The 25345-nt window shown below is 43.5% G+C and overlaps 1 protein-coding gene across 3 annotated transcripts in view; it reads right to left on the reverse strand.

Moving 5' to 3' along the window:
* The window catches only part of LOC138497955 (serine/threonine-protein phosphatase 6 regulatory ankyrin repeat subunit B-like), a 759106-nt gene that overhangs the window by 187501 nt on the left and 546260 nt on the right, over positions 1-25345 (reverse strand). For all 3 annotated transcript variants that reach the window (XM_069621713.1, XM_069621714.1, XM_069621712.1), the window contains exon 16: positions 4443-4541. In XM_069621713.1, coding sequence (XP_069477814.1) covers positions 4443-4541 — 99 coding nt within the window. The remainder of the gene's footprint in view (positions 1-4442; positions 4542-25345) is intronic.

Genomic DNA, 25345 nt, shown 5'->3' on the forward strand with positions numbered 1-25345 from the left:
AGGACAAATGGGTGATAATTGCTACCTTAGAAAACTTTGAATGGGCCAGAAGGCTGCGTATCACAGGCTCATCAGACTTTTGTCTGGGCTGAGGCCTCTTACAAAAGAGATTCTGGGACACGGACATGTGAATTAGGAAATCATAAATCCCCACAACTTCTACTGGGAGCTTCAAAGCCAACTCAAGAGCAGCCTCGGAACATTTGTTGAACAATGCTGACCATTTTGTTTCTAAAGACTATTTTATTAATAAACTTTTGAGACTTTTATCTTTGCAACAGGACTTCGCAGGAATGTTAAAAGTTGACAGTTTAAATGTAATTTTGTGGTTTTTAATTTAAGACGTTGTAGCCTTCACTGACATATTGGGAACAGATATGGCAGAGAATTGGACAGTTTGAGGAAAGTGTAGATGATGCCACTGTGAAATTCAATACTTACATGCCTTATGATAATCTATACACATGTATAAAGTTATAGAATTTTAGGCCGAATATTTATCACTGAAAATTATGAAAAACTATTAGACGGGCGAAACAAAGTCCTACAAACATGAGGGTGGGACTGCCATGCTCTGCATAAAATATGTAATCTGCCTATGTAATTTGTTAAAATGCCACAATTGTACAAATGTGCCATTTATATCAAAACTGGATTTTAGCTAACATAACTGTGGAATGATCCTATGCATTGTAAAGCCACATCATAAAGCTGATGTCATGTCCCTAAAAATCCAACCTGCTGACAGCAAGGTGGTAACAATCACCCCTGGACAATCCAGTTGTTAGAGGAATGGCCGGCCTAAGCCGGCCCCATCGTATAATTCTATGATGTCACCATGCCTTATAAATAAGGGAACCTGGCAGAACTCTACACACCCTCTCTTCTGAATTTTCCAGCACCTGTGTATCCAGATATTCTACCTTCCCTCTGCAAGATTCCAGACCCCATTGCCAGAAAAGGGATAAAATGACCCAGGCCTTCCTATCCAGGCAGAACTACCCTTCAGCACTAAAACCCCACAGTCAAATCCCACTAGCTTCAGGGAGAAAGGGGAAAGGTGGCTGAGCCCACTTTGGGATTCTCCAGTGCCGCCTGCTTGCCCTGCTTACCCTCTGCATCCAGCTGAGGCGTCGCAGTGCCATGACCAGACCTTTGCCCAGCTGTCTTTTGCCAGGAGCGCCCGCTATCTGGTGACCAGAACCCTTTGAGCCCAGAACCTGGTTGGCTGTCGCAAATTCAAGTGCTGATTGTGAGTATTTCCCCATCCCATAGTAACACCTAGCATACCCCATCTTGCCCCTTTGTCTTTGCCCTATTTTGCCCTATCTAAGTAATCCTATCCATACCCTGATAACTTGTCTAAACTGTTCTAATTCTCTGTGCACCCTGTCCTTGATTTTCTAGTGTTAGTGCAATTCTTTCATTCACCTCACCTTGTAACTCCTTAGCAATATTTGGAATAATTAAAATTAATTCCCACATAGATCTGAACGCCAGGTGAAAGGGTTAAGTTGCAAATTAACCCGGGATCGTACTGTGTCTTTCTTTAACAATTTAGTCTGAATAATCCAGGTTAAGTAAAACTTGTCCTTTTTCTTTCCACCCCGATTTCCTCCCTTTAACGGCTTTATTTTACCAAAACTGACCCTCCTTTTATCTTGTAAATCTCATCCAGTTCTTCAGCTATAGCCCTCCTTTCACTTCTATATTGTCCCTGTGATGTGCATCTATCCCCCAGCCCAAACACCACATTCCAATTCAGAGTATTTCCCCTGTTTGTCTGAAAAAACGTTTTTGACATTTAAAACGGCAAACTAGAATAAAATGCAACTTTTCCGTGTGTGATTTGACTGCACTGTGTTTTCAATTTCAACCTGCTTTGTGAACTGTATGCCTTTTGTGATACCTTACCTTATAGTTACTAGTGATATGATAGCCCTGAAACTGTGATAAAACATATGTACATCATTATTTAATTACATATATAATTAATTATTTGTTAAATCCGAGTGTCATTTTAGGCCATTGCAAAGGGTTTAAAATCCGTTTATGCCTCTTATTTTGTGAGTTTGCTGCCTCATATCCCTGACTACCTGTTGCTTCTTTCTATCCACTCAGTATTAGATTAATTGTGGGTGGAGGGAACATTGCAGGGGGAAATCTTAACTCTCGTGCTATCCATCCTAATTGAAAAAGTGTTTCTATTCAATTGTGCTTTGGATATGTTCTTGTAGAAGGTTACCCAAGTGTATTACAGTAGTTTTCATTGTAATTATCACCCTGTGGTGATTACTTCCCAATATAAAAATTGGGTGATTTTCTTTGAAATTTAAATAAATAAATATTGTGTTACCACCCAAAGGCCTGGTTCATGGTCCATTGTGACCCGGGGTATTTGTAAAAGGGGGTGTGAGATGGGTTGGGTATCGGCTCAATTCGAATTTGTTGAAATTAAAGAAAAAGGATTCTACTTGTGTGCTACATCTAAGGCTGAGGGCGAAGGTTGTGGTCCGGTGTGTGACGCCTGATTGGAATCCTTCACAGTCTATGTAGAACTTCAGGACTCTTAGTTCTGAAGTTCTACATAGATTGCAAAGATTGTTCTATTGGTGTAGACGGATTTGCAAAGAATATCGGTAAGGTTACCTCTGCTTGCGGATGGAATTCTGACAAAATCTTTGGAACGAATGTAGGGTTTGCTGTTTCTGATAGCCCAATGCCACAACTGCTGTGCTTCCCCGGACATCTCTCTTGACCTTGTGCCCCCTTGTTTTCTCACATAATACATTGTGGTCGTGCTGTCTGTAAACACTCTTACGACTTGAACGCTAGTTGGAACGAGCGAAGGGCACGTGTTACCGCCTTCAGTTCAAAGATGTTGATGTTTCTGCTAGAGACCAATGGTGTTTTATTGACAGTTGGTTCGCGTGAGCGCCCCATCCCGTCAGCGATGTGTCTGTGATCAGAGTTTCTTGAAATGGAGGATCCCTGAACGGGACTCTCTTTGTGATGTTAGATGGTGTGAGCCACCATTACAAGTTGTCTGTGTTCATCTTTGTTACAGTTGTCATTCCAGGATCCTGTAAACTGGGACCACCAATCCGCTAGAAATTCTTGTAGTGGTCTCATGTGTAGTCTGCAATGTTAGATTAATGGAATGCACAAAGACATGGTCACCAGGAGCTGCACGAACCGCTGATCGAGATCCTGGCACCCAGGTTGCATTTCGTGATTAGACAGGGTATTGTTGCTGCTCTCTCTACTGAGGGATGCACCCAGCCTTTAGAGGTGCTGAATTGCGCTTCAAGGAAAACTAGCACGTTCAATGGCTCAAAGCAGGATTTGCTTGAATTTATTATGAAGGCGTGAGAGAGTGTTGGACGTCTGTTGGATTGCCAGTCTTGCCATCGGATGCGATGGAACTTGAACTAACCAATCGTCGAGGTATGGGTACACATGATATACCCTCTTCCTGAGCAATGTCGCCACCGGGGCTAGGCGTTTGGGGAAAGTTCTTGGGGCTGCGCGTAGACCAAACAGAAGGACTTTGAATTGATAGTGGTTCGTTCCTACCACAAATCTTAGAAGCTTTCTGTGTCCACTTCGAATGGGAATGTGGAAATATGCATCTTGGAGATCCAGAGACGCTAGGAAGTCATTTTCCTTACTGATTTTATGACATCTGTCAAGGTGCCCATCTTGAACTTGTGTAGGTGGAGTTGTGCCATGTCTCAGTGACGAAGAGAGTGTTGAGTCTGAGTGTCGTGCTATGGAAATACATGTCTTTGACATGGAGTTTTGGGTAGGCACTGGTGCACATATATGTGATTGCTTAGTCAAGAGCTCACTCTCCTGTTTCCATGGCAACTATTTTTTACAGATGTTTTTCGTTTTGATAAATAGGTTTTCATTACTTGCCTGAAACCAGTTTCTTAAAAGAAAATGCCTTAGTGGACGGGTGCTATTTTCAATATTACACCTATCAGCTGGCTGTACGATCTGGTAAGGCACCTCAGATCCTCGTTAAAAGGGCCTTGCTTCGATAATGCATGCTGATGTTGACAATACTGCTTAAACAGCATGTTTACACACTGCCATGGGTAGCAACTGTGCACCCCCACACCAGAGATACAGAATCACTTGTGGGCTGTCAGGCAAGTTGATCATCTTGAATTTCAATTATTACAGGCAATGATAAAAATTACTCACAACATTTTAATGTTTCATTATGAAACAGTGTCGCATGCAGCTCACAGCCCCATGGTGACACATTGCTTTGTGGATATAAGTCTGAGCAGCCTCACTATCTTATGTGAGGTGACCCACAATACAGTAGACAAGGTGTGCATGAGGGATCAGTGCACTGAACTCGCGCACAAGGTTCTCTTAGATCACCAACAACACTTTCGAGAAAACAGCAGTAGGAATATGCCGACTACCTCATCAAACACGTCCACCCGGGCGTGATTCTGCAGCAGGATTTTGACAACCTCTGTATGCCCTTGTTCTGCTGCCACCAGGAGGGGCGACCATCCATTCTGAAATGAAAGAAGGAGAAGGGCTAGTTAGCTAGTTTTATTCCAGTATGCCAGATGCTACCATATTGAGATATCACTTTCAATTCAAAAATATTCTTCTTGCAGCATCATATCAATGTCTGTACATTATTATAATAATGATATTTAGCGCCTTTATCTAAAGTGCTTTACAGAGCACATATTTACATACAATATCACCCAACCGAAATTGGTACACATTTAATGACCTCAGAAGGATGAAAGGCTGAGTTGGCTTTGCCAGGATTCGAACCTGCGACCTGCAGTTCATGCTCAGATCAGGGCAGCAAGCGCTCAACCCGCTGAGCTATCTTACCAGCTATGAAATGTGCTATAAATGTAAATGGCAAATTGTACATGTAGCTTTTAGTCTGCCATTTAGCTGGTTTCCGAGTGGGGAGACACATTTGATTCCAAGTGCCCCACATTTACGAGCTAAGGAAAGAAAGACCTGTGAAGATACAATGTTTCCCCATGGTCACAGAAGTGTATTTTTGCAGTGTAAAGTCATTATAAAAGTACAAAATGAACTTTGCACTGGCTGCACTGCAAAAATACACTTTGCACAGTTCCATGAATCAGAGTTTGTGTCTGCAGTTCAAAGTCAGTTTTCAGGAGTGCAAAGTCACTTGAACCGTGCAAATTCCATGAATCGTGCCCTTGGTCTGCAAATAGGATGAATGCAGCTGCCTCTTTGATATGCAAAAAAAAGTATTTTGTTGAAGTGAAGATTTGATGTCATCATGAATAACAAAATGATGCGTGACTGTTAAAAATGAATAAAAACAGGTTACTAGGCAGTGTTAGGCAGAATCCTGTGCAGTGCCCTTAGGGACCACTACACACAATTAAGACTAGAGGTGGCAATACAAGTTTTACCTTTGGTACAAGCCTGTACTACTATGTCAGAGTGGTTGCAGTGGCGGAGCAGCCAGGCTTATCTCAAGAGTATATGAGCAGTAGCAGAGATTACACAAAGGGACCACAATTACTGTGACTCAAGCAAACACTGACTCAAGGTTTCAGGTAAAAAATATAAGTACATTTATTTTTAAACCATTCGTTATAAACACAACACTTCTATCAAACTCAAATAAAAAACACACGTTAAATATACTACAACTAACCAATTCACTTTGTACAGTAAGTCTCAAGGTAAGTACCCTGTGTTTGAATGAACCGGTGTTACGAACAAAACATGTTACCTCGAATATGATTTCGATCACTTTTTGACAGTTCGGTCTACTAAATAAACGCGTATCCGTGACATGAAATGCTACCGGGGCAAAAATACACTTAGCACCTGAGATACCCAGAGGTAGTTGGAGGCAAAAATCACAGGCAATATTTTGTTTAGGCAGGCAGAATCAAGAAACACTCAGAGACAGGAGTTCAAAAGTCAAAGGACCGGAGCCAGGGTCGAAAGACACCGGGCCTGTTGCCAAAGATCACACAGTCAGACAGTTCACGATTCAACGTAGCCAAAAGTACTTCGATATTGTCAATGTTCGGAAGCAAAAGTTATGAGAAGGAGGGAAGACGAGGGTTTCACCCAGTTTCCTCAAGTAGAACACAGTACATTGTTCCAATGGTGCAGCTGGTGCCCTGGCAGTTGTTCCTGTTGGTTTCCCGCAGACCCACGATTCCTGGAGCTTCGTTGTGAAGGAGGACGTCTGAAGGGGGTCTGCACCACACAGGGATGAAGCCGGCAGCAGCGACGAGGAATAAAAGGTGCGCTCCTTAAAAACAGGAGAGGCTCTTCAGGTGGCTATCCGGACCACTTCAGCAGCGTGCAGCATTTTGACCAAGGAAGAGGATCCTCTGGCTGTGGAAGATGAGCTGGTTATCCCCACCAAGCTCAAGGGAAGAAGACTCCGGACTGGATCTTCTCTGAGTCATTGAAGGGAAGATAGCTCAGGACTGCAGCAGGGCCTCACCGGGACGGGGTAGTTGCAGCAGCCATCGTTCTCTCCGCTTCTCTTAGGTTCCTTTTAGTTCCAGTGGTGACTCTCTGACTTCTAGCCCAAGAGACCTGCCTTTTATGCGAAAAACCCCCATTCACACAGCCTGCTGTCAATCACCCATCAGGGGGGTTGTCCAGCCAGGACAACTACCCTGGCCAATCATGACAAAGTGTGACTTGGGTTTCCTAGGATACCCTGTGCAGGGGATGACTACACCCCTCCCTCACATTCTTCCCACCTAGACACCCAGGCGCCTTGAGGAGGGCTTCTGAGCAGAAGCCCGTCAAAAGACAGTGAACAAAGAAGGCGAACCTAGTTTGCCGCACAAAGTAAGACACAAGACGGACTTTAACAAAAAGAAATGGTGAATACACCCAACCGGAGCCAAAAGAAAGACAATTTGGTCAAGCGGGTTTATGTTCGAGGCTAATATAATAGCCAAGAACAGTACCACGTTTATCTAATATAATCGCGGTAGAAAAGTTAGGGTAGATACCACTGCCACCAGCCAAGTCTAAATGTTAAAAGAGAGAAACAATGCTCTAGGAGGTACAGATAAAAAGGGATGCAAATTAACCATTTCCAGTACTCCATGGAAGATGGGGTGTACTGGATCTGTGGTAGATTGAATAAGTAAAGTTAATGGTAACTTTACCCTTTTCTGGGGGACGGTAGTCGCCTCAGAAATGGAGTCGAGGGAAGTCTCAAAGACAACCCTGTGCCAGGGCATTGAAGGTGCTGTGTGACACACAAAAAGAAGGGGGCTACTGAAGTGGTATACTTCAGAGTCCAAAATCACAAAAACAGGTAGAAACACATAGCAAAACACAGGTAAGAGTGGGGAAAAAGCTCTCACTCTTACCAAGTGGAAAAGAAATATACTCCAGAAGTCCAGCAAAGCTGCTGGGGGACTCACTAGGTGAGGGAAAATAGCCATAGATGAGAATTCTCCCTAACACTCCCCCTCCCCCCAGACCAAGGGACAGGAGGATTTAATCCACTCCTGGATGGACCTCATACCTCTAGTCGGTTACAAACATCCTAGAGAGACCATCAGCATTTTGGTGGTGACTTCCCACTCTGTGCTCAATGGAAAAATCAAATCCTTGTAGGCAGATTGACCGTCTGAGTAATTTTGGGTTTTCTCCTCTCATTTGCATCAGCCATCTCAAGGGTTGGTGGTCAGTCTGAATGGTGAAGGTATATCCATACAAGTATGGTCTAAACCTCTTCAGTGCCCACACAATAGCAAAGCATTCTCTTTCTATTGTTGCCCACCTTGTCTCAGGATCCTTTAACTTCCTGCTGATGAAACAAATGGAGTGTTCCCTACCTTTCTCACACAGTTGACTAAGGACTGCACCTATACCTACATTAGAAGCATCAGTTTGTACAATGAAGGGTTGGTGATAGTCAGGAGCTCTTAGGACTGGAGCTTGACAAAAGGCTTTTTTTAGACCTTCAAAGGCTTGATTGCACTCCTCATTCCACCTGACCTTTTTAGGAAATTTGGGAGAGGAGATGACATTCAAAGGAGACGCTATGGTCCCATAGTTCTCAATGAGGTTCCTATAATACCCAGTGAGATCTAGGAAGGCTCTCACTTGGGTTTGAGTAGTAGGGGTGGCCCAGTTGTGTACAGCTTGTACCTTGCTGGGCAATGGCCTTATTTCACCTCCTCCTACATCATGCCCAAGGTAGACCACTGAACTCTGACCAATTTGACATTTGCTTGCCTTTATGGTCAGATGGGCCTGTTCAAGAGCCTGCAATACATAACCTAGGTGTTCAACATGTTCTTTCCATGTAGCGCTGAACACTGCAAGGTCATCCAAGTATGCCATACAGAAGTCCTCCATCCCATTCAGAACTTGATTGACCATCCTCTAAAATGTAGCAGGTGCATTCTTTAATCCAAAAGGCATTACCTTGAATTGGTAGAAGCCAGCTGGGGTGGAGAATGCAGTTTTCTCCTTGACATGGTCTGTCAGGGCTATTTGCCAATAGCCTGACGTTAGGTCAGATGTGATGAGGTACTTGGCTGTACCAGGTTTGTCCACCAGCTCATCTGTCCTAGGGAAAGGATGGGCATCAGTCATGGTGACTGCATTTAGAGCTCTATAGTCCACACAGAATCTCAACTCCTTGGATCCTGCCTTTGGTACAAGCACAACTGGGCTAGACCATGGACTAGTAGAGGGTTCTATTACCCCGAGTTGAAACATCTTGTTGACCTCATTCCTTATGTGGGATCTGACATTGTCTGACATTCTGTACCCCCTGCTTTCGACAGGCAAACAGTCACCAGTGTGTATGTCATGCTGGCCCCAAGGTGACAAGCCTGGTGAAAGTGAGAACAGGGAGGCAAACTGATTTAACAGTAACTTGCACTCATCCTGCTGGTCAGATGTGAGCCTGGAAGAGAGATTAACTCCTTCCACTTGCTCATCTAAAGGTAAGCCTCTGAGGAGGTCAGGCAGAGGTTCATTCTCCTCCTCCTCCTGAGCTGAAGCTAGAAGCAAAGCTCCTATGTCAGGTCTAGAGACATAAGCCTTTAAACGGTTGGTGTAAAAGAATCTGGGAGCCTCCTTAGGATTGCCTAAGTCCACCAGATAGTTCACCTCTCCAAGTTGACCCACAACCATGAAGGGTCCTATCCATTTGTCCTGCAAGGCCCTCTGCCTTGTGGGGACCATAACAAGAACAAGCTGGTCTTGAGTAAACTCAACCATGTTAGCCTTCTGGTCATGCCAATGTTTGACCAGAGTTTGACCAGCCTTCAAGTTATCACTTGCCTCTGCCATCATGTGTGACATTCTCCTCTGGAGATATATCACATAGTCAGTCACTCTGACTGGCTTGGGGGAAGGAGCACTCTCCAACCCCTCCTTAATCAGGGACAATGGACCTCTGACTGGATGGCCATAGAGAAGTTCGAAGGGACTGAATCCTACTCCCTCCTGAGGGACTTCTCTTTATGCAAAGAGAAGGCATGGCAGTAGAAGGTCCCACTTTCTTGTAAGGGGTTCTTCTAAAGCACCTATCATGCTCTTCATAGTTCTGTTAAACCTCTCTACCAGCCCATTGGTTTGGGGTGTAGGCAGTTGAGAACGTGTAGATGACGCCACAGGTTTTCCACATGGTTTGCATGTAGTGGGACTTGAAATGTGATCCCCTGTCAGATATGACCTCCTTTGGAAAACCTACTCTGGTAAAAATACCAAGTAGGGCCTTAGCCACAGCCGGAGCCATAACAGTCCTCATAGGTATGACTTCAGGAAATCTAGTGGCATGGTCCACTACAACCAGGATAGACCTGTTGCCTGAAGTTGTGGGAGGGTCAAGAGGACCAACAATGTCAATCCCAACCCTCTCAAAAGGAATTCCCACCACTGGGAGAGGTACTAAGGGTGCCACATTCTTGGATCCACTCTTGCCAGAGGTTTGGCAAGTGTGGCAGCTTCTGCAGAATTTGTCTACTTCTGTACCCATCTTAGGCCAGTAGAAGTGCAGAGATAGCCTTTCTTTGGTCTTCTTAAAACTTAAGTGACCAGCCAAAGGTACCTGATGGGCTAACTGCAGAAACTGGAGTCGGTTCACTAGAGGTACTACAAGTCTTTTGTAGTCTCCAGGGGTTGACTCCGTTGGTTCACTGTAGAAGAGGCCATCTTCCCAGTGCAACCTATACTTCCCTGGCTCAGTCCCATTAAGCTGAGAATCTGCCTGTTGGTGAAGACCTTCCAAGGTAGGACACTCTCTTTGTCCCTTACTGAAATCTTCTCTGTTGGGTCCACCTTCTGCCAGTAAAGACTGCAGTTTAGGATGGTCAACAGGGTCAAGATTTCCTACCAAGGTAAAATCCTCTTCTAGATCTGATTCCTCAGTATCTAGTTTGACCATACAGGGTTGAACCTCACACTCAGCCTCAGCTGGTGTGGGAGTCACAAGAGTGACTTTGTGGACAGTCTCTGAGGTGTCCTTCTGGGAACAGGAGTGCTTGCTGTTTTCTTGCTGGCAGACTTAGGTTTCCCCTTTGTCTTTTCTTGCCCTGCAATGGCAGTACGTCCTGTGGACTTGGGGTGATAGCTTCCTCTATCATGTCCCCAGGAGAGCCTCTTAAGGTTCTCTCCCTTGCAGACCTTGTGTGGTCCTGCTTCCTTCTGCTGGGGGGCCTGGAGGTGCTGGACACAACTCCAAGAGTTTTAAGGTCATTACCCAACATGACCGTCCCAGGTACGTTATTCTGCACACTTACAGGTATTCTGACAGTCATGGCATTACACTGGATGAGAGCTGGTAACTGTGGAACCATTTGCACAGGGCCTCCAGCTAACTTGGTTAAGTGTTTGGGTGCCTTAGCAACATCCTCCACTTTGAAAAAACATTCATCAACCACAGTTATGCTGGCTCCAGTGTCTCTGATGGCAGGGGTCTCCTGACCATTCACAAGAACACTATCTTTATAATACTCTTTAGTATTATCTGGGATTGAGTTATAGACATCCAAGTTCTGTTGTTCCCAACGACCCAAGGACACTAAAGAAACACTAGCTGAGACTCTCATGGGCGTATCAGCTTGTAGCTGAAAGTTTCCACTGGTCATAGGTACTTCATCCACCTGGGAGAAGGCTAAGGAGACAGTGTTGATCCCTGAAGGTTTACCCTTACACTTGGGATCTCCTTTCACGTGGCCTGGCAACCCACAAACAAAGCATTTTCCAAATGCTCTCTGGAATGGGGGTTTGCTCTGGCCTCCATCTGGTGTGGAACCAGGTGATACACTAGCCTGATTCGGTTTACCTTGTGGCTTACCCTGGTTAGGTTTGGGGCCCTCTTTTAGATTGGAAATATTGGAATTCTCTTTGTTGTCTTTCTTTGGCTGCTTCCCCTCATCCTTCTTCTGAGTAGCCCCAGAATCCTTGTGATTGGCCCTGTTGGCAACCCACAACTCAGCAGCGTTAGCTAGATTCTTAGGATCTATCTCCTTTGAATCAGCCAAGTGTTGTCTAAGCTCAGGAGAGCAGACACCAAAAATAGACTCCAATATTACAAGATTCCTCAAACCTTCATAAGTGTTCTCTTTGTAACGCTTAACCCAACCATCTAAGTTTTTCAAACATTCACACACCCAGGTAGCCCAAGGGGTACCATCATGCTTTTTGAGGGATCTAAACCTCTTAAGATACTGGGAAGGGGTCTTCCCAAACCAAGCTATTAATGCTAGTTTCACACACTCATATTCCTGTTTATCCTTCTCCCCCAACTCCATTAAAGCATCACTTGCAACAGGGGGAGCCTAGAGAAAAGCCAAGGAATCAACTGATTCCCTGAGATACCTTGAATCCCATGATTGTACTCAAACATTGCTGACCAATCCAAAATATCAAGTTTAGTCTCATACATACCAATCAATTCCTTTGGCATACAGGGTCTCTTAGGGCTGGAAGACCTAGAAGACTCTGGGAGAGAAACATTTTCTAGAGACAATTTCTTCCTTTCTGGTTCATGGTTCAGCTCCATTTCTCTGAGACTTAACTCTTGCTGTTTCATGGCAGTTTGTGCATCAATACGTTTCACTTCCAATTCAAGTCTCATTTTCTCAAGTGCAATAAATTCAGGAGTAAGTGTAGGACCTGTGGGGGTCCCTGTGGGCAGAGGTTGTGCATTCTGAGCAGGCAAGGGATTTGCAGGGTTTCCTTACAAGGACTCATCTACTTTTTCACAATTAACACTCTCAGAATCAGCAACATCAAAATCCACATGTGCTGGAGTGGTAGGTCCTTCTGACTCACTCTCCAGACTTTTTCCCATTAACTTTGCAACCAGTCCAGATTTCTTTCCTTTACCAGAGATATTCTTATCCCTACATATGGTTCTCAGAACCTCAGCAGTATAGAGTAAAATACTCTCTTCAGTGTAGTTTTCCATATTTGACATGATTTCTTAGTTAAATAGAATTAGTGGTGTTAGCCTTGTGGTTAGTTGAACCCAAGCAATAGCAGCACTCTAAGTGTAATCACTCTACTTCCAAATCCTCACCGCTGTACACCAGTGTGAGGCAGAATCCTGTGCAGTGCCCTTAAGGACCACTACACACAATTAAGACTACAGGTGGCAATACAAGTTTAACCTTTGGTACAAGCCTGTACTACTATGTCAGAGTGGTAGCAGGAGCGGAGCAGCCAGGCTTATCTCAAGAGTATATGAGCAGTAGCAGAGATTACACAAAGGGACCACAATTACTGTGACTCAAGCAAACACTGACTCAAGGTTTCAGGTAAAAAATATAAGTACATTTATTTTTAAACCATTCGTTATAAACACAACACTTCTATTAAACTCAAATAAAAACCACACGTTAAATATACTACAACAAACCAATTCACTTTGTACAGTAAGTCTCCTGTATTTGAATGAACCGGTGTTACGAACAAAACACGTTACCGCGAATACGATTGCGATCTCTTTTTGACAGTTTGGTCTACTAAATAAAAGCGTATCCGTGACATGCAATGCTACCGGGGCAAAAACACACTTAGCACCTGAGATAGCCAGAGGGAGTTGGAGGCAAAAATCACAGGCAATATTTTGGTTAGGCAGGCAGAATCAAGAAACACTAAGAGACAGGAGTTCAAAAGTCAGAGGACCGGAGCCAGGGTCGAAAGATACCGTGGCCTGTTGCATCTTATGCAAACATCTTCATGTACCACTATGAAAAGACTTTTGTACTAGATAACATTCTCTGGAAAGAAAAAATCAAATGCTGGCAGAGATACATCGACGACATTTTCGGAATATGAAGGGGCACCGAAACAGAATTGCTAAACTTTTGGAACTTCCTTAACAGCTGTAACCCAAAAATCAGATTTACCATCGAAATTGGCAAACCTCATGTTAATTTTCTAGATGTCACTGTGGAAATCACAGGCTCCTTTGTGAAAACCAAAATATACAGAAAACCCACGGATGTGAACAGTTGTCTTCACCACACAAGCCATCATCCCAAACATCTGAAGGATAATTTACCTTACAGCCAGTTACTAGATTAAAGAGAATTACGTCAGAAACAGACACGCTGCATAATGAATACAGCACAATGAAGCAAAGATTCTTGGATCGAGGTTTTCCATCGGAAGTTGTTGACAGCGCCATAGCACGCACAGAAACTCAAACCAGAAATACACTATTGGAAGGAAATCCAAAAAGAAAAGACAAAGGGCTAATTCACACACTAAAATACTTGTGTCAAAGCTTCCAGATCAAACGGATAATACAAAAAAATTGGGACCTCATCAAATCCGACAGTACACTATCTGAATTGTTCCCGGACCCACCAATGATGGCCTATAAAAGAGGAAGAAACCTGAGAGACCATTTGATAAAAGCAGAGAAACCCAAGCAGACAGCCCAGATGACCCTCAGCAAACAAAAAACAGGTACCTTCGCCTGCTTACACTGCCAACATTGTAACAAGGTGATCAAAGGCGACAATATCAGACACCCACATAACGGCAAGAAGATCATGCTAAGAAATTTTACTACATGTGACACGAAAAATGTAATCTATGCAATTCGCTGCCCATGTGGTATGTACTATGTGGGCAAAACTAACAGGAAGGTTAAAGACAGGTGGACAAAGCACAAATCCTGTGTGAGGACAAACAATTGCAAATCCCCTGTGTACAGACACTTTCGGGACAAAAAACACAATGAGTCACAGATGAGATTCGTGGTACTAGAAGTCTTACGACCCCCAAAGTAGAGGGGGGGACCTTCCAAAACTTCTGGCCCAAAGAGAACTTTTTTGGATAAACAAGCTTGATTCCATGACCCCGCTTGGAATCAATGAAGACTACTATTTAGGGCCATTTCTATAAATTAGTCCCAGAAAACTTTGTACCCAATCACCTCATACCATGATAGGAGTCCAGTGACCAAAATCAAGATTTGCCTGACACTCCCTAAAACCATATACATCTGTAGCACTCGACTCTTTAAACAGCAAATTATCTGCGTCAAAGAATCACCTATACCTGTGTTCCACATATAATTGTACTGTTCATCTATGTTATTTTTTTCAAATCAACATGTGAATACACAACAATTGAAGCCCCACTTAGGATCAACATTGTGAAATATGTGCCACTTTCCCATTACAAGAGGTAATACTATTTTTTAACATGAATCGGGCCTGCAAGCACCCGTTTGTATACCCATGATGTCTAGTCTGTTGGTATCTCGCAATTTGTGCATACATTCTGTTTGTTTACTTTTTTAAGTTGAAATGTAATGACATTTCTCTGATTGATTAACAAGAAAATGCCTTCATTATCTCCTACTTATTACTTGCATTATTTTTTTGCAAGACAAAATGTTGACATACTGATCAACACTAGATTGTACACCCACAAGTTCTATGGGGTTAGTGACTTTGTTTGAAACCAACATTGTTCTAATTGTTCGTAATGTGCCAAATTCTTTCTTTTACAACATACCTCACAGTATGTGATTAATATCATCAAGTCATAGCTAGGGGACTCCCACATCTTTTACTTCACAAATATTCTTCAACTCCTCTAATGCTTAATGTCATCCGTTCTCATAACACGCATACTTTTGGTTTGTTTACGTCCTCTTGCGCGTGGGCGGGTGATGTCACGATCCTTTGTGACGTGGCCCGCGCATGCACGTGATGACGTCACTGCAATTCACAGTATTTAAACATGGCCGCCGAGTGATGTCTTCACTCTGCTGCGGCTACCGAACGCATCCGGACATCTTCTTGACCCAGTTGGATACTGCACCTGTAAGTTTCTTCCTTAGTTAGGCGCGTGACCTACATTTTTCACTTCTTATCTTGCTTTGCAATAGAATAACCGCTAGGTTATACCATTATCCCCTGTAGATGATTATACTCATAATGGCTTGAAACAAGACTTCCACACTACACGTGTCCACTGGATACCTGGATCTTCTCCGCTAATTTTCGATTACTCCATGAGCAAAATACATGTTCTTGGGTAAGAATGCTGCCTATTTCTCTACACCCCCAACTTTTTCTTTAACAAACTATGCAATAATTGACCCACCTTTTCTATTTTGTTTCCCATCACTTTGCATGTATAGGGGATATTCTTTCTAGATAATTCCCTACACTTGAATTTTATAAGGAAATCACTCTCACCCTCCCAGTGTACCGCAACTATGCATGCATAAGGGACATTACCCCACATTTGAAATTAAGAAGGAAACTACATGCCTACATTTGACTTAGGACATCTATATGTCAATCTTAATTGTTGATTTTTTGACGAATTCCTATATTTTCCCACTCTATGGGTGATGAATAACTAATGAGGACTGAAAAATTGGATGTTGATCTGTACATTAGGCCGACTGCCTTGTAAAAAATTGATCTGTAAAAAATTAATTTGTAAAAAATTAATCTGAAAAATGGATATGATGTTCTCCAAAATTGTGAAATATCTGCTTCAAGTTCACATTAATTGATATTTATATGTATCTTTTTTTGTAGACTTTAATTTGTTGAAAAAATTCCGCCCCTGATGAAGAGTGTTTTATACTCGAAACGCGTTGGGCTCACCAGAAGACAAATAAAAAGCAAAAATTGTTTTTTATAAAATAGAAAGCTTCAATTGAATTATTTATGGACATTTCCTACAGAAGTGATTGAAAGTTACTGATACGGTATTTCAAGAAAAATGTACACAAAAAATTATCAATAGGCCTATCTTGCCATCTAGAAAGTGTGCAGGGGACGTGGCTATCCACATTGGATTGCTCTTTTGTTTCTTGCCGAAGATCACACAGTCAGACAGTTCACGATTCAACGTAGCCAAAAGTACTTCAATATTGTCAATGTTCGGAAGCAAAAGTTATAAGAAGGAGGGAAGACAAGGGCAAGCCTTGGAAATGAAGAAAAGGGTTTCACCCAGTTTCCTCAAGTAGAACACAGTACCCTGTTCCAATGGTGCAGCTGGTGCCCTGGCAGTTGTTCCTGTTGGTTTCCCGCAGACCCATGATTCCTGGAGCTTCGTTGTGAAGGAGGATGTCTGAAGGGGCTCTGCACCACACAGGGATAAAGCCGGCAGCAGCGACGAGGAATAAAAGGTGTGCTCCTTAAAAACAGAAGAGGCTCTTCAGGTGGCTATCCGGACCACTACAGCAGCATGAAGCAATTTCGACCAGGAAGAGGATCCTCTGGCTGTGGAAGCTGTGGAAGTGCTGGTTATCCCCACCAAGCTCAAGGGAAGAAGACTCCGGACTGGATCTTCTCTGAGTCGTTGAAGGGAAGATAGCTCAGGACTGAAGCAGGGCTTCACCGGGACGGGGTAGTTGCAGCAGCCATAATTCTCTCCCCTTCTCTTCGGTTCCTTGTAGTTCCAGTGGCGACTCTCTGACTCCTAGCCCAAGAGACCTGCCTTTTATGCGAAAACCCCCATTCACACAACCTGGCTGTCAATCACCCATCAGGGGGGTTGTCCAGCCCGGACAACTACCCTGGCCAATCATGACAAAGTGCGACTTGGGTTTCCTAGGATACCCTGTGCAGGGGGTGACTACACCCCTCCCTCACATTCTGCCCACCTAGCAACCCAGGCACATTGAGGAGGGCTTCTGAGCAGAAGCCCGCCAAAAGACAGTGAACAAAGAAGGCGTACCTAGTTTGCCGCACAAAGTAAGACACAAGAAGGACTTTAACAAAAGGAAATGGCGAATAAACCCAACCAGAGCCAAAAGAAAGACGAGTTTATGTTCGAGGCTATTATAATAGCCAAGAACAGTACCACGTTTATCTAATATAATCGCGGTAGAAAAGTTAGGGTAGATACCACTGCCACCAGCCAAGTCTAAATGTTAGAAGAGCGAAACAATGCTATAGGAGGTACAGATAAAAAGGGATACAAATTAACCCTTTCCAGTACTCCATGGAAGATGGGGTGTACTGGATCTGTGGTAGATTAACTAAGTAAAGTTAATGGTAACTTTACCCTTTTCTGGGGGACGGTAGTTGCCTCAGAAATGGAGTCGAGGGAAGTCTCAAAGACAACCCTGTATCAGGGCATTGAAGGTGCTGTGTGACACACAAAAAGAAAGGGGCTACTGAAGTGGTGTACTTGAGAGTCCAAAATCACAAAAACAGGTAGAAACACATAGCAAAACACAGGTAAGAGTGGGGAAAAAGCTCTCACTCTTACCAAGTGGAAAAGAACAGACTCCAGAAGTCCAGCAAAGCTGCTGAGGGACTCACTAAGTGAGGGAAATTGGCCATAGATGAGAATTCTCCCTAACACTATGCCACAGGTGTTTGTGCATTATGTCTTATAGCCTCTAGAACAGCGTGAGAGTTTACAGACCTCTCAAAATGTCCATGGTCAAGTGAAAACTGTTAATGTAGGGTTTAAATCAGATTGACTAAAGGACACATAACTTTACATTCCAGTACTTGCAGTCCTACATTTATAAATAAGAAATTAACTATACAAGTGCATTATAGGGACATAATATCAAATGACCGACAAGCCAGGACGTGCAGAATATCTATGGTGAGCTCTTTCTCTGCATGCAAATGACTTTGCATGTTTAATGGGCATCAGCATTTCTTCCAGAGTAGTTCCATGCATATTGCTATTGCTTGAAAGAACACTAAACATGTAAGGCTTTCATGACAATAAAAAATGAATTAATCCAAAGGCCAGGTGCATCCCCCATTTTCTAAAAAAAAAAAGGGGGTTCGAATTTTCTTGCTCTGTGAATATGCTTCCTCTGATGTCACATCCTGGTTATCACGCACTTACATCGAAAAAAGTGGCAGACAGTGACCTCTCCTGAATTCCTGCATGCTAGAAGCAGTGTCGGCCGGGCACGGACAATATGGGAGCCTGGTTGAGGTGAGGTATGGGGCGGGTGGGTGTCGAGGTCGGGTTAGGGGATGGATAGCAGAGGAGTGTGGATGCAAGGGGAGATTTGAGCAGAGGAGCAGAGGCCAGTGGAGACTAGCGGTTTCAGTGGCGTCTCCCCCATGCAGGAGAGGATACTTGGGTGGGGGAAAGGAGAGGTGAAGTGCCTTTGAGGGTTTCAGGGGTCTACCCCACATCAGAGAATAGGGCAGCAGCAGAGCAGGTGTGCAGTAGCACTTTTGGGTGTATCTATGTACAGAATGGGGCTAAAGTAATAAACAAGCTAGGCCCCAATAACCGGACAGACTCAAAGAATATGGCAAAGATAGCACAATAAAGTAGGGCAATCTGCCGAACAACAAATTGTAGTTCACGCACGCACTCACACTTTTTAGTTACACAAAGGCTTCATACCCTGTTTTGCGTCAGCTATGACATCATGGCAAATAATAAAAGTTATGGGGAACAGGTTTACTTATAGAGCTTATAAATGTTAGTAAATGTATTGGCTGCCCCTTGTCTGACGGCCAAACCTTGAACTTCCCTCTAACTACGTATAATACAGAGTATGACAGCGTAACAGTAGCGTATTGGCTCATGCAACATTGCATGCTCATCGTTGCATAGGCCCTCATGAAAGGTTTGCACACTCTCCCAACCTTGGACACTCGGCTCACTAGCTGCAAGTAAGCAAAACGAAACTCAGGTGCAGTGAACAACGTCAGACTACTGCTGACTTCTCCAATTAGTTCCATCATCTCTCATCAGCCAAGCCTTCAGCCCAGCTTTCCCTTTGTACTTGACCTTGCTGGGCGTTCTCTTCTCGGGAACTTTATGGGGAGTAAAGGTACATCGTTATCTTCGGCCAGGGCTTATGAATAGGCCTTGTTTTCTGGTCTTGCAACATGTGTGAAAAGAGAATGATTTTGTCCATTTCGCCTTTTACTTACTGCTAATTGATTCAAGAGACTTGGTTGCTCTGTCTCTCATAGGCTTTTCTGCATCTTTAATTGACATACTTGGCATCTGCAAATGTTCGCTCATTACACTTAATCTAAGGGAAATATGTGCGGCGTACGTTTATTATCTTTGTCAATTCCCTTTGTACCCTTCAGTAGCTTCTCGCTGTAGCATCCTTGATCTCTGGTCAGCAGCTATTCTTTGTTCATGCATACATTTTTATTTCAAGCATCTGTCCACTCTGCAGCTCTGGTCTCTCTCCTTCGAGCTCTGCTCTTCACTTACTATCATTGAGGGCCAGTATCCATATTTTCATGGCCACGTTATCCATGTTATGTTTCATGCTGCACCAAGCTTCTGTATGACTCATCTACCTTATGTTTCTACATATATAGATTTACTATTCAGCTGGTTACTTATCCTCTTTGCATATATGATTTCTTCTTACTTGTACGCATGTTACTTTGTTTCTTCAGTTATATCTTCATTAAGTATTCTTATATTGTTTCAGTGTGGCATTTTATCTTCTCCTTATGACATCACTTTGCATCTGTCAAGCTTTCTTTACAGCACTTCGATATTCAGTAATGCCTGCAACTCTCCTGCTACCACTTCAGTATGAGGGTTCAGTCGGTACGATTGCCTGAATGCATAACTTCTCACATACACTCAATGAGGTATTGGGATAATACCTGGTGCCATGCACAGTGTCTTCCTGTCATTTGTCCAGTATGATGGAGGTGGGGGGGTGGAGCCTATCAGTGACGTACACGTCTGCTCTTCTGCCTCCACCACTGGAGGGTGAGCTTTCCTTCTTCATAGCACTTACCTTCTTCATAGCACTTCACCTGCTGCTCTCCATGAGCATCACAGCACCTGTCCCATACCCCTCTCCCCTCTGCACTTGCACGTTCTGTACACTCAAAAGGCATAGTAGGTTTGTCTGATCCTCCCCATTGTCTCTTCTAAATTTGTTGTAATGAATTATTTAACATGGCTGTAATTCCATTGTTTATAATCGCCTGCCCCCTCCCTGTTGCCCTGTGGGTGCTTTGGAACAGTATTTACTTCCTGTATAAACATCTAACAAGGGAACAATAAATACATAAATAAATAAATTCTCCCCTCTGGTCGAGTTCTCAACCACCTCCAAAAATGGCATGCAGGTAAAACACCTGGAACCACTTCCGACAATGTTACTGCTCATTCTATTTGCTAAGTGCATCTTTTATTGTTTATGTCTTGTTACCCAATTCTTTCACAGATACCTACATGCAGCCTGACACAGCCCTTTCTCAACCCTGCTCCTAAACCGGGGGTCTGCAACCTTTGGCGCTCCAGATGTTTTGGAGTACAGCTCCTTTCAGCCATAGCAGGTGGTCTTAGTGTGTGTGGATAGGTCTGAGGGGGCTGACGAGCTGACCCCATAAGAATGGCATTACAGTTCTCCCCATATGAAAAATGTGTGACTGGCCAGTAACAAGGGTAAATGCTTGGTGTCACATTGCTACTTATATGGGGTCACTCATGGCCTAATCCAATCAATTTGTGGGCCTTCAATTTTTAGACTATATTTATTCACACATTTCTTTTGTGCAGTTATTTAATTTTCCAACATCTGGGAAAACACACAATTTACAAGGAAAGGATGGAAACGGCAATACAAAATGTAAGCTTACTTAGCACAATAGCATGAAAAATCCCAAAAGCGAAGGATTTAACATTTTCCTCTCCAATTTAATATTGCTGCTTCGTTATTTTTAGGATAAAATTGAGTAGATCCAGGGTAATAGGCAGAGAATAGAAAACATGGCTGGTAAAGTATGAGGTGAAACCATTTGCTTGGGCCTACAGCCACAGCAGAATACCAAACAGGTTCACTGACTTTCTGGACCACTTCTGGAGCTTCCCGGGATCTCAAGAACCTAAGAGTAGTGGTAGAGGAGGAGTGACAGAATCAGGCTTTCGCCTCAACATGGACTCAATCGAGCAGATGTCTACAGATAGTCCTCTTTCAGGTACCAGTGGGATATTTTACAAATGAATGGTAATCCTGGCATAGATTCCTCCAGGGGATCCATGAAACCTCTCTGAAGGTTTAAGGAAGACATTGCTTGTGATGTCAGGAGGGTGTGGCTTTTGTTTCAGGATGCTGGTTGAGGATTAAACAAGCTCATCAGATTGAGCCCCACAGTCCCCTCAATATCTATGCTGGGGTTTTTACAAATCTTTCAATTTTTGCCAGAGGCCTTTTCATCCATGCAGAACCATGTCCCAGCAAAACATGTCGGCCTCCAGCGATGGAAGTTTGGTCTGAAATCAGCAGCCTTCCCCCAACACTAAGTAACCATGCTGGGCTGCACTTGGACTTGCTGTGGCAGCTCCAATGAAGCCTGACATCTTTCCCCTTGAGCATCCTCTGACCTTCAAGCCTTTGACCTTGCAGCCTCCTCCCAGGCTACACAGATTCATCAGAGTTGCTCCAGTGCCACTGAGGACTGGAAACTAGAGATTCCTTTTCAGATATGAGGGGGTCTTTTTGTCGATTCAAGAGGCCCCAGGGAGCAGCCCACACATACCTGCAGCGGAGTATGTATCCACATACATTGACCATAGTATGTTATTATTGTCTCTAGTTGGTTGTTTTTAAGATTTGCAGAGCAGGAATCATTTTTACCAGGAGGTCTTGATGGCTGTTGCGTCCTCTGAGGTCAGAAGCTGTATATCGTACTATCCCCTATGTTGGCGTAAGAGAAGTATTGCCATCCGGATCCGGGAAGATGTCCTAAGTGAAGAGGGTACTATGTGATTTCCTCGAGATATTTTTATTGAGGAAGAATTTATCGAATCTTTTTTTATTTTTATGGGACTTTTTACTGCAAATGTATGTGATGGACACCCTCCCGCAACCCATTTTGCCCCACTACCTTTATTATTACCCAAACCCAACCCGCACATCTATTTGCAGTGAAATGTGTCCAACAAAATTAGAGGATTTCTCCCTTGATGGAAAACCCTATGATGGAATCTATCTATCCCGTGCAGAGGAAGAAGAGAGGCTCTGATTCACACTCCCAAATTCACTCTTGATCTTGCAGCCATTATGATTCCTCTGTTAGTTAAGTGGCCCTTTTAAAAATCCCGTTCCTTTCTGTGGTCGTATGTTTGAGTACTGGTAGGTGTGTTTGGGCCTGCCAGGGGTGATAATGTAAATTCCACTAAAGGGCCCTCGGGAACAATTGCTGAGGTTTCAATCACTTTATACCTCTGGAGGTTTGGCTGTTTTCACCTGTTTCAGCAGGTGGGGTTCTCCTCATCCACACAGCAGCTTATCATGTAGTTGACTGGGAAACAGATCAGGATTTGGGGAAGGTGGCTTGAACTATAGGAAAAGGATCCTATCAATGGCCTTTCTTTGGTCCAACCCATCATCTGCGGCAGGTGGTCGGGGGCCCAGAAACCTCAATAGGTTAAGCCTTGAATCTGACCCACACAAATGTGGGCCAAAGACTGATGAAGCTGAAACCTGAGACTTCAGTTAGAGCATTGCAGATTTAATATCCACATAGGAAGTAGGCAATTAAACCTTTAACTGGCTGGCTTGCGGGATGTTGCATAGAGTCACTGAAGGCCTACTTAGCATTTCTTCTTTGTGAGGTTGCTACCATAAGGTTAAACCAGAACTGCAACCCTGAATTGTGGACTATAAATCGTTTATGATCCGACTGGGGTGGGTGCATGAGCGTTCCGTTCCCATTTCTGTAACATCATTTGCCCTCAGGAAGGGAGCTTTTCAAGAGCTTGGATTTTCACACTTGGCTTGGCTAGGATTTGTAGAGGAGCAGGTGCACAAATGTTCCCTAGCTCCCGCCCCCTCACTGCCATCATACTAGAACAGCAGGAGAAGGGCTCTATGTGAGACCCCATGTGTTATGCCTATACCTCATTGAGTGTATGCGAGACGATATGCACTCAGACAACCATATCGAATGTATCATCACACTGAAAGTGGGGAAGGATGTCGTATGGAAGGATGCCATCATGCACCATTGGATATTGTGGAGCGATGAGTTAAATCTGTCGAGGGAAGAGTGATGTCATGGCGAAGATGCATGAAGCAATGCTGAAACAATATGAAAATATTGAAGAGTGATGATATATCTGAAGCGATAAGACAAACATGCACAAAACTATAAAGAAATCATTAATGTATTGTATTGTATTGATATTTTATATCTATCGCGCTCGTACACAAGTGTCTCAGAGCACGACAAGGCAAGGAAGGGTACAGGGGAGAATAAAACAACGATCTTACTAGGCCCAGTGACATTGAGAACACACAAGTGCATTGGAGAGGGGGAGGGGAAAAGTGCATGGAAGGGGGAGAAGTGGAAAGTGCGGAGCAAAGGAGAAACAGATAAATAATAATAAATAAATAATAAAGGCAACAAACAATGGTAGTGCAGCCAGCAAGTGGCAAGTGCTGGGTTTAAGGCAGCAGACACGGTAGGTCTGATAAACGCAGGAAGAAAAAAAGGGGGGGGGGACTGTAAAAGAAGATAATGTAACTTGTTGACCAATAAGTGTAAATACGCAGTAACACAAGGTAAAAGTGATCCATAGAAGCTTGCTATAGAGGAATATATAACTTGGCAATTACCGACATTATTGGAAAATAGATGCCAGCTCGTGTAAATATTCAATTCAACTACCTCAGAATCCAATCAAGGTTGCAGAGTCAGGAGATGCTGGAAGAACAGCTTTGTGTGCAAAGCAAAGAGGAGTCAATGTTGGCGTGGGATCAAGGATGCTATTTTTTAAGAAAAGCTGCAAAGCATGGAGGGAGGCAGACAGATCAGCCATAGGATGAGACATATTTCAATTAGAATAAAAAAGAAGAAAACATTTGCAAGAGCCAAGTATTTGATAATTAAAAGTGTATAAAGGCTATGCAAGGTAGAGTGAGCAAGTCTCAGGAGGCCACGAGGAGCCATGACACCCAGCATAATTAAATCAAATAGCAGTAAATAAGAGGCTGAAATGGACACATTTGTGGTCTCTTCACATGTGACTCTGAAGTCGAAAACAAGCGCTATTCATTGAGCCTCGAATGAAGATACTGATGAGCTTTCACTCCCTTGAATGTCCTAGAACAGAGAACAGGCAACAAGGCCAACTACGGATGGAAAGCTTTGGCTCATGGCCGGTCTGATGACTGATGATGGACTAATTTGGAAAGTGGAGAGCAATCTGATGTGATCCAAGCACCTGGGTTTCAGTTTCCTTACGTGCTGCTAGCCGAGTCAAAAGTCCAAATTTGGGTGAGAATGCCAACCAATCAGTGGGCCTATGGGGCAACCTGCTATACAATGTTGCATAGACCAATCCACTGCCATTTTGTTTACTGTAATCAGTATTACACGTATTTAGAGGTAGTTTGAGGGTTGTCTTCCAGATAAGTGATAGTCAATGAAGTACTAACCCATACATATTCTATAAGTGGATATGTTCCCCTAATCCAATCCCTCCCGCTAATAAGTGTTATGGTTTGCCACGTAGGATGACATCATAGATGACGCATATTGGGGTATACGACCTCTTGTGTAATCAAGTTTATGTGTGAGTGTGCAAGCATCTGTCTGATGTTTGTCAGTTGACCATGCTTTATTTAATTTGAGAATAAAGTAGTACTTTGCCATATTGCTTGAGTCTGGCCGGTTATTTGGTCTGAGATCTTTATTGGTAATTCCATCTAGAACAAGAGACGCTTCAAGGTGCTATAGCAAAGATTGTTCAGGGAACTTATACACAGTAGCTAGCAAGCAACTGAGTGCTATACATGTCATTGAAGGTAACATATGCAGACATCCCACTTCTGCCGTGCTCACAGGTAGAGGTGTTTCTCTACTTAGCCCTGATAATTTAATGGGATCCCAGATTT

Source organism: Ambystoma mexicanum, chromosome 5q (assembly GCF_040938575.1).
Source record: "Ambystoma mexicanum isolate Mex_15411 chromosome 5q, UKY_AmexF1_1, whole genome shotgun sequence".
Classification (NCBI taxonomy): Eukaryota; Metazoa; Chordata; class Amphibia; order Caudata; family Ambystomatidae; genus Ambystoma; species Ambystoma mexicanum.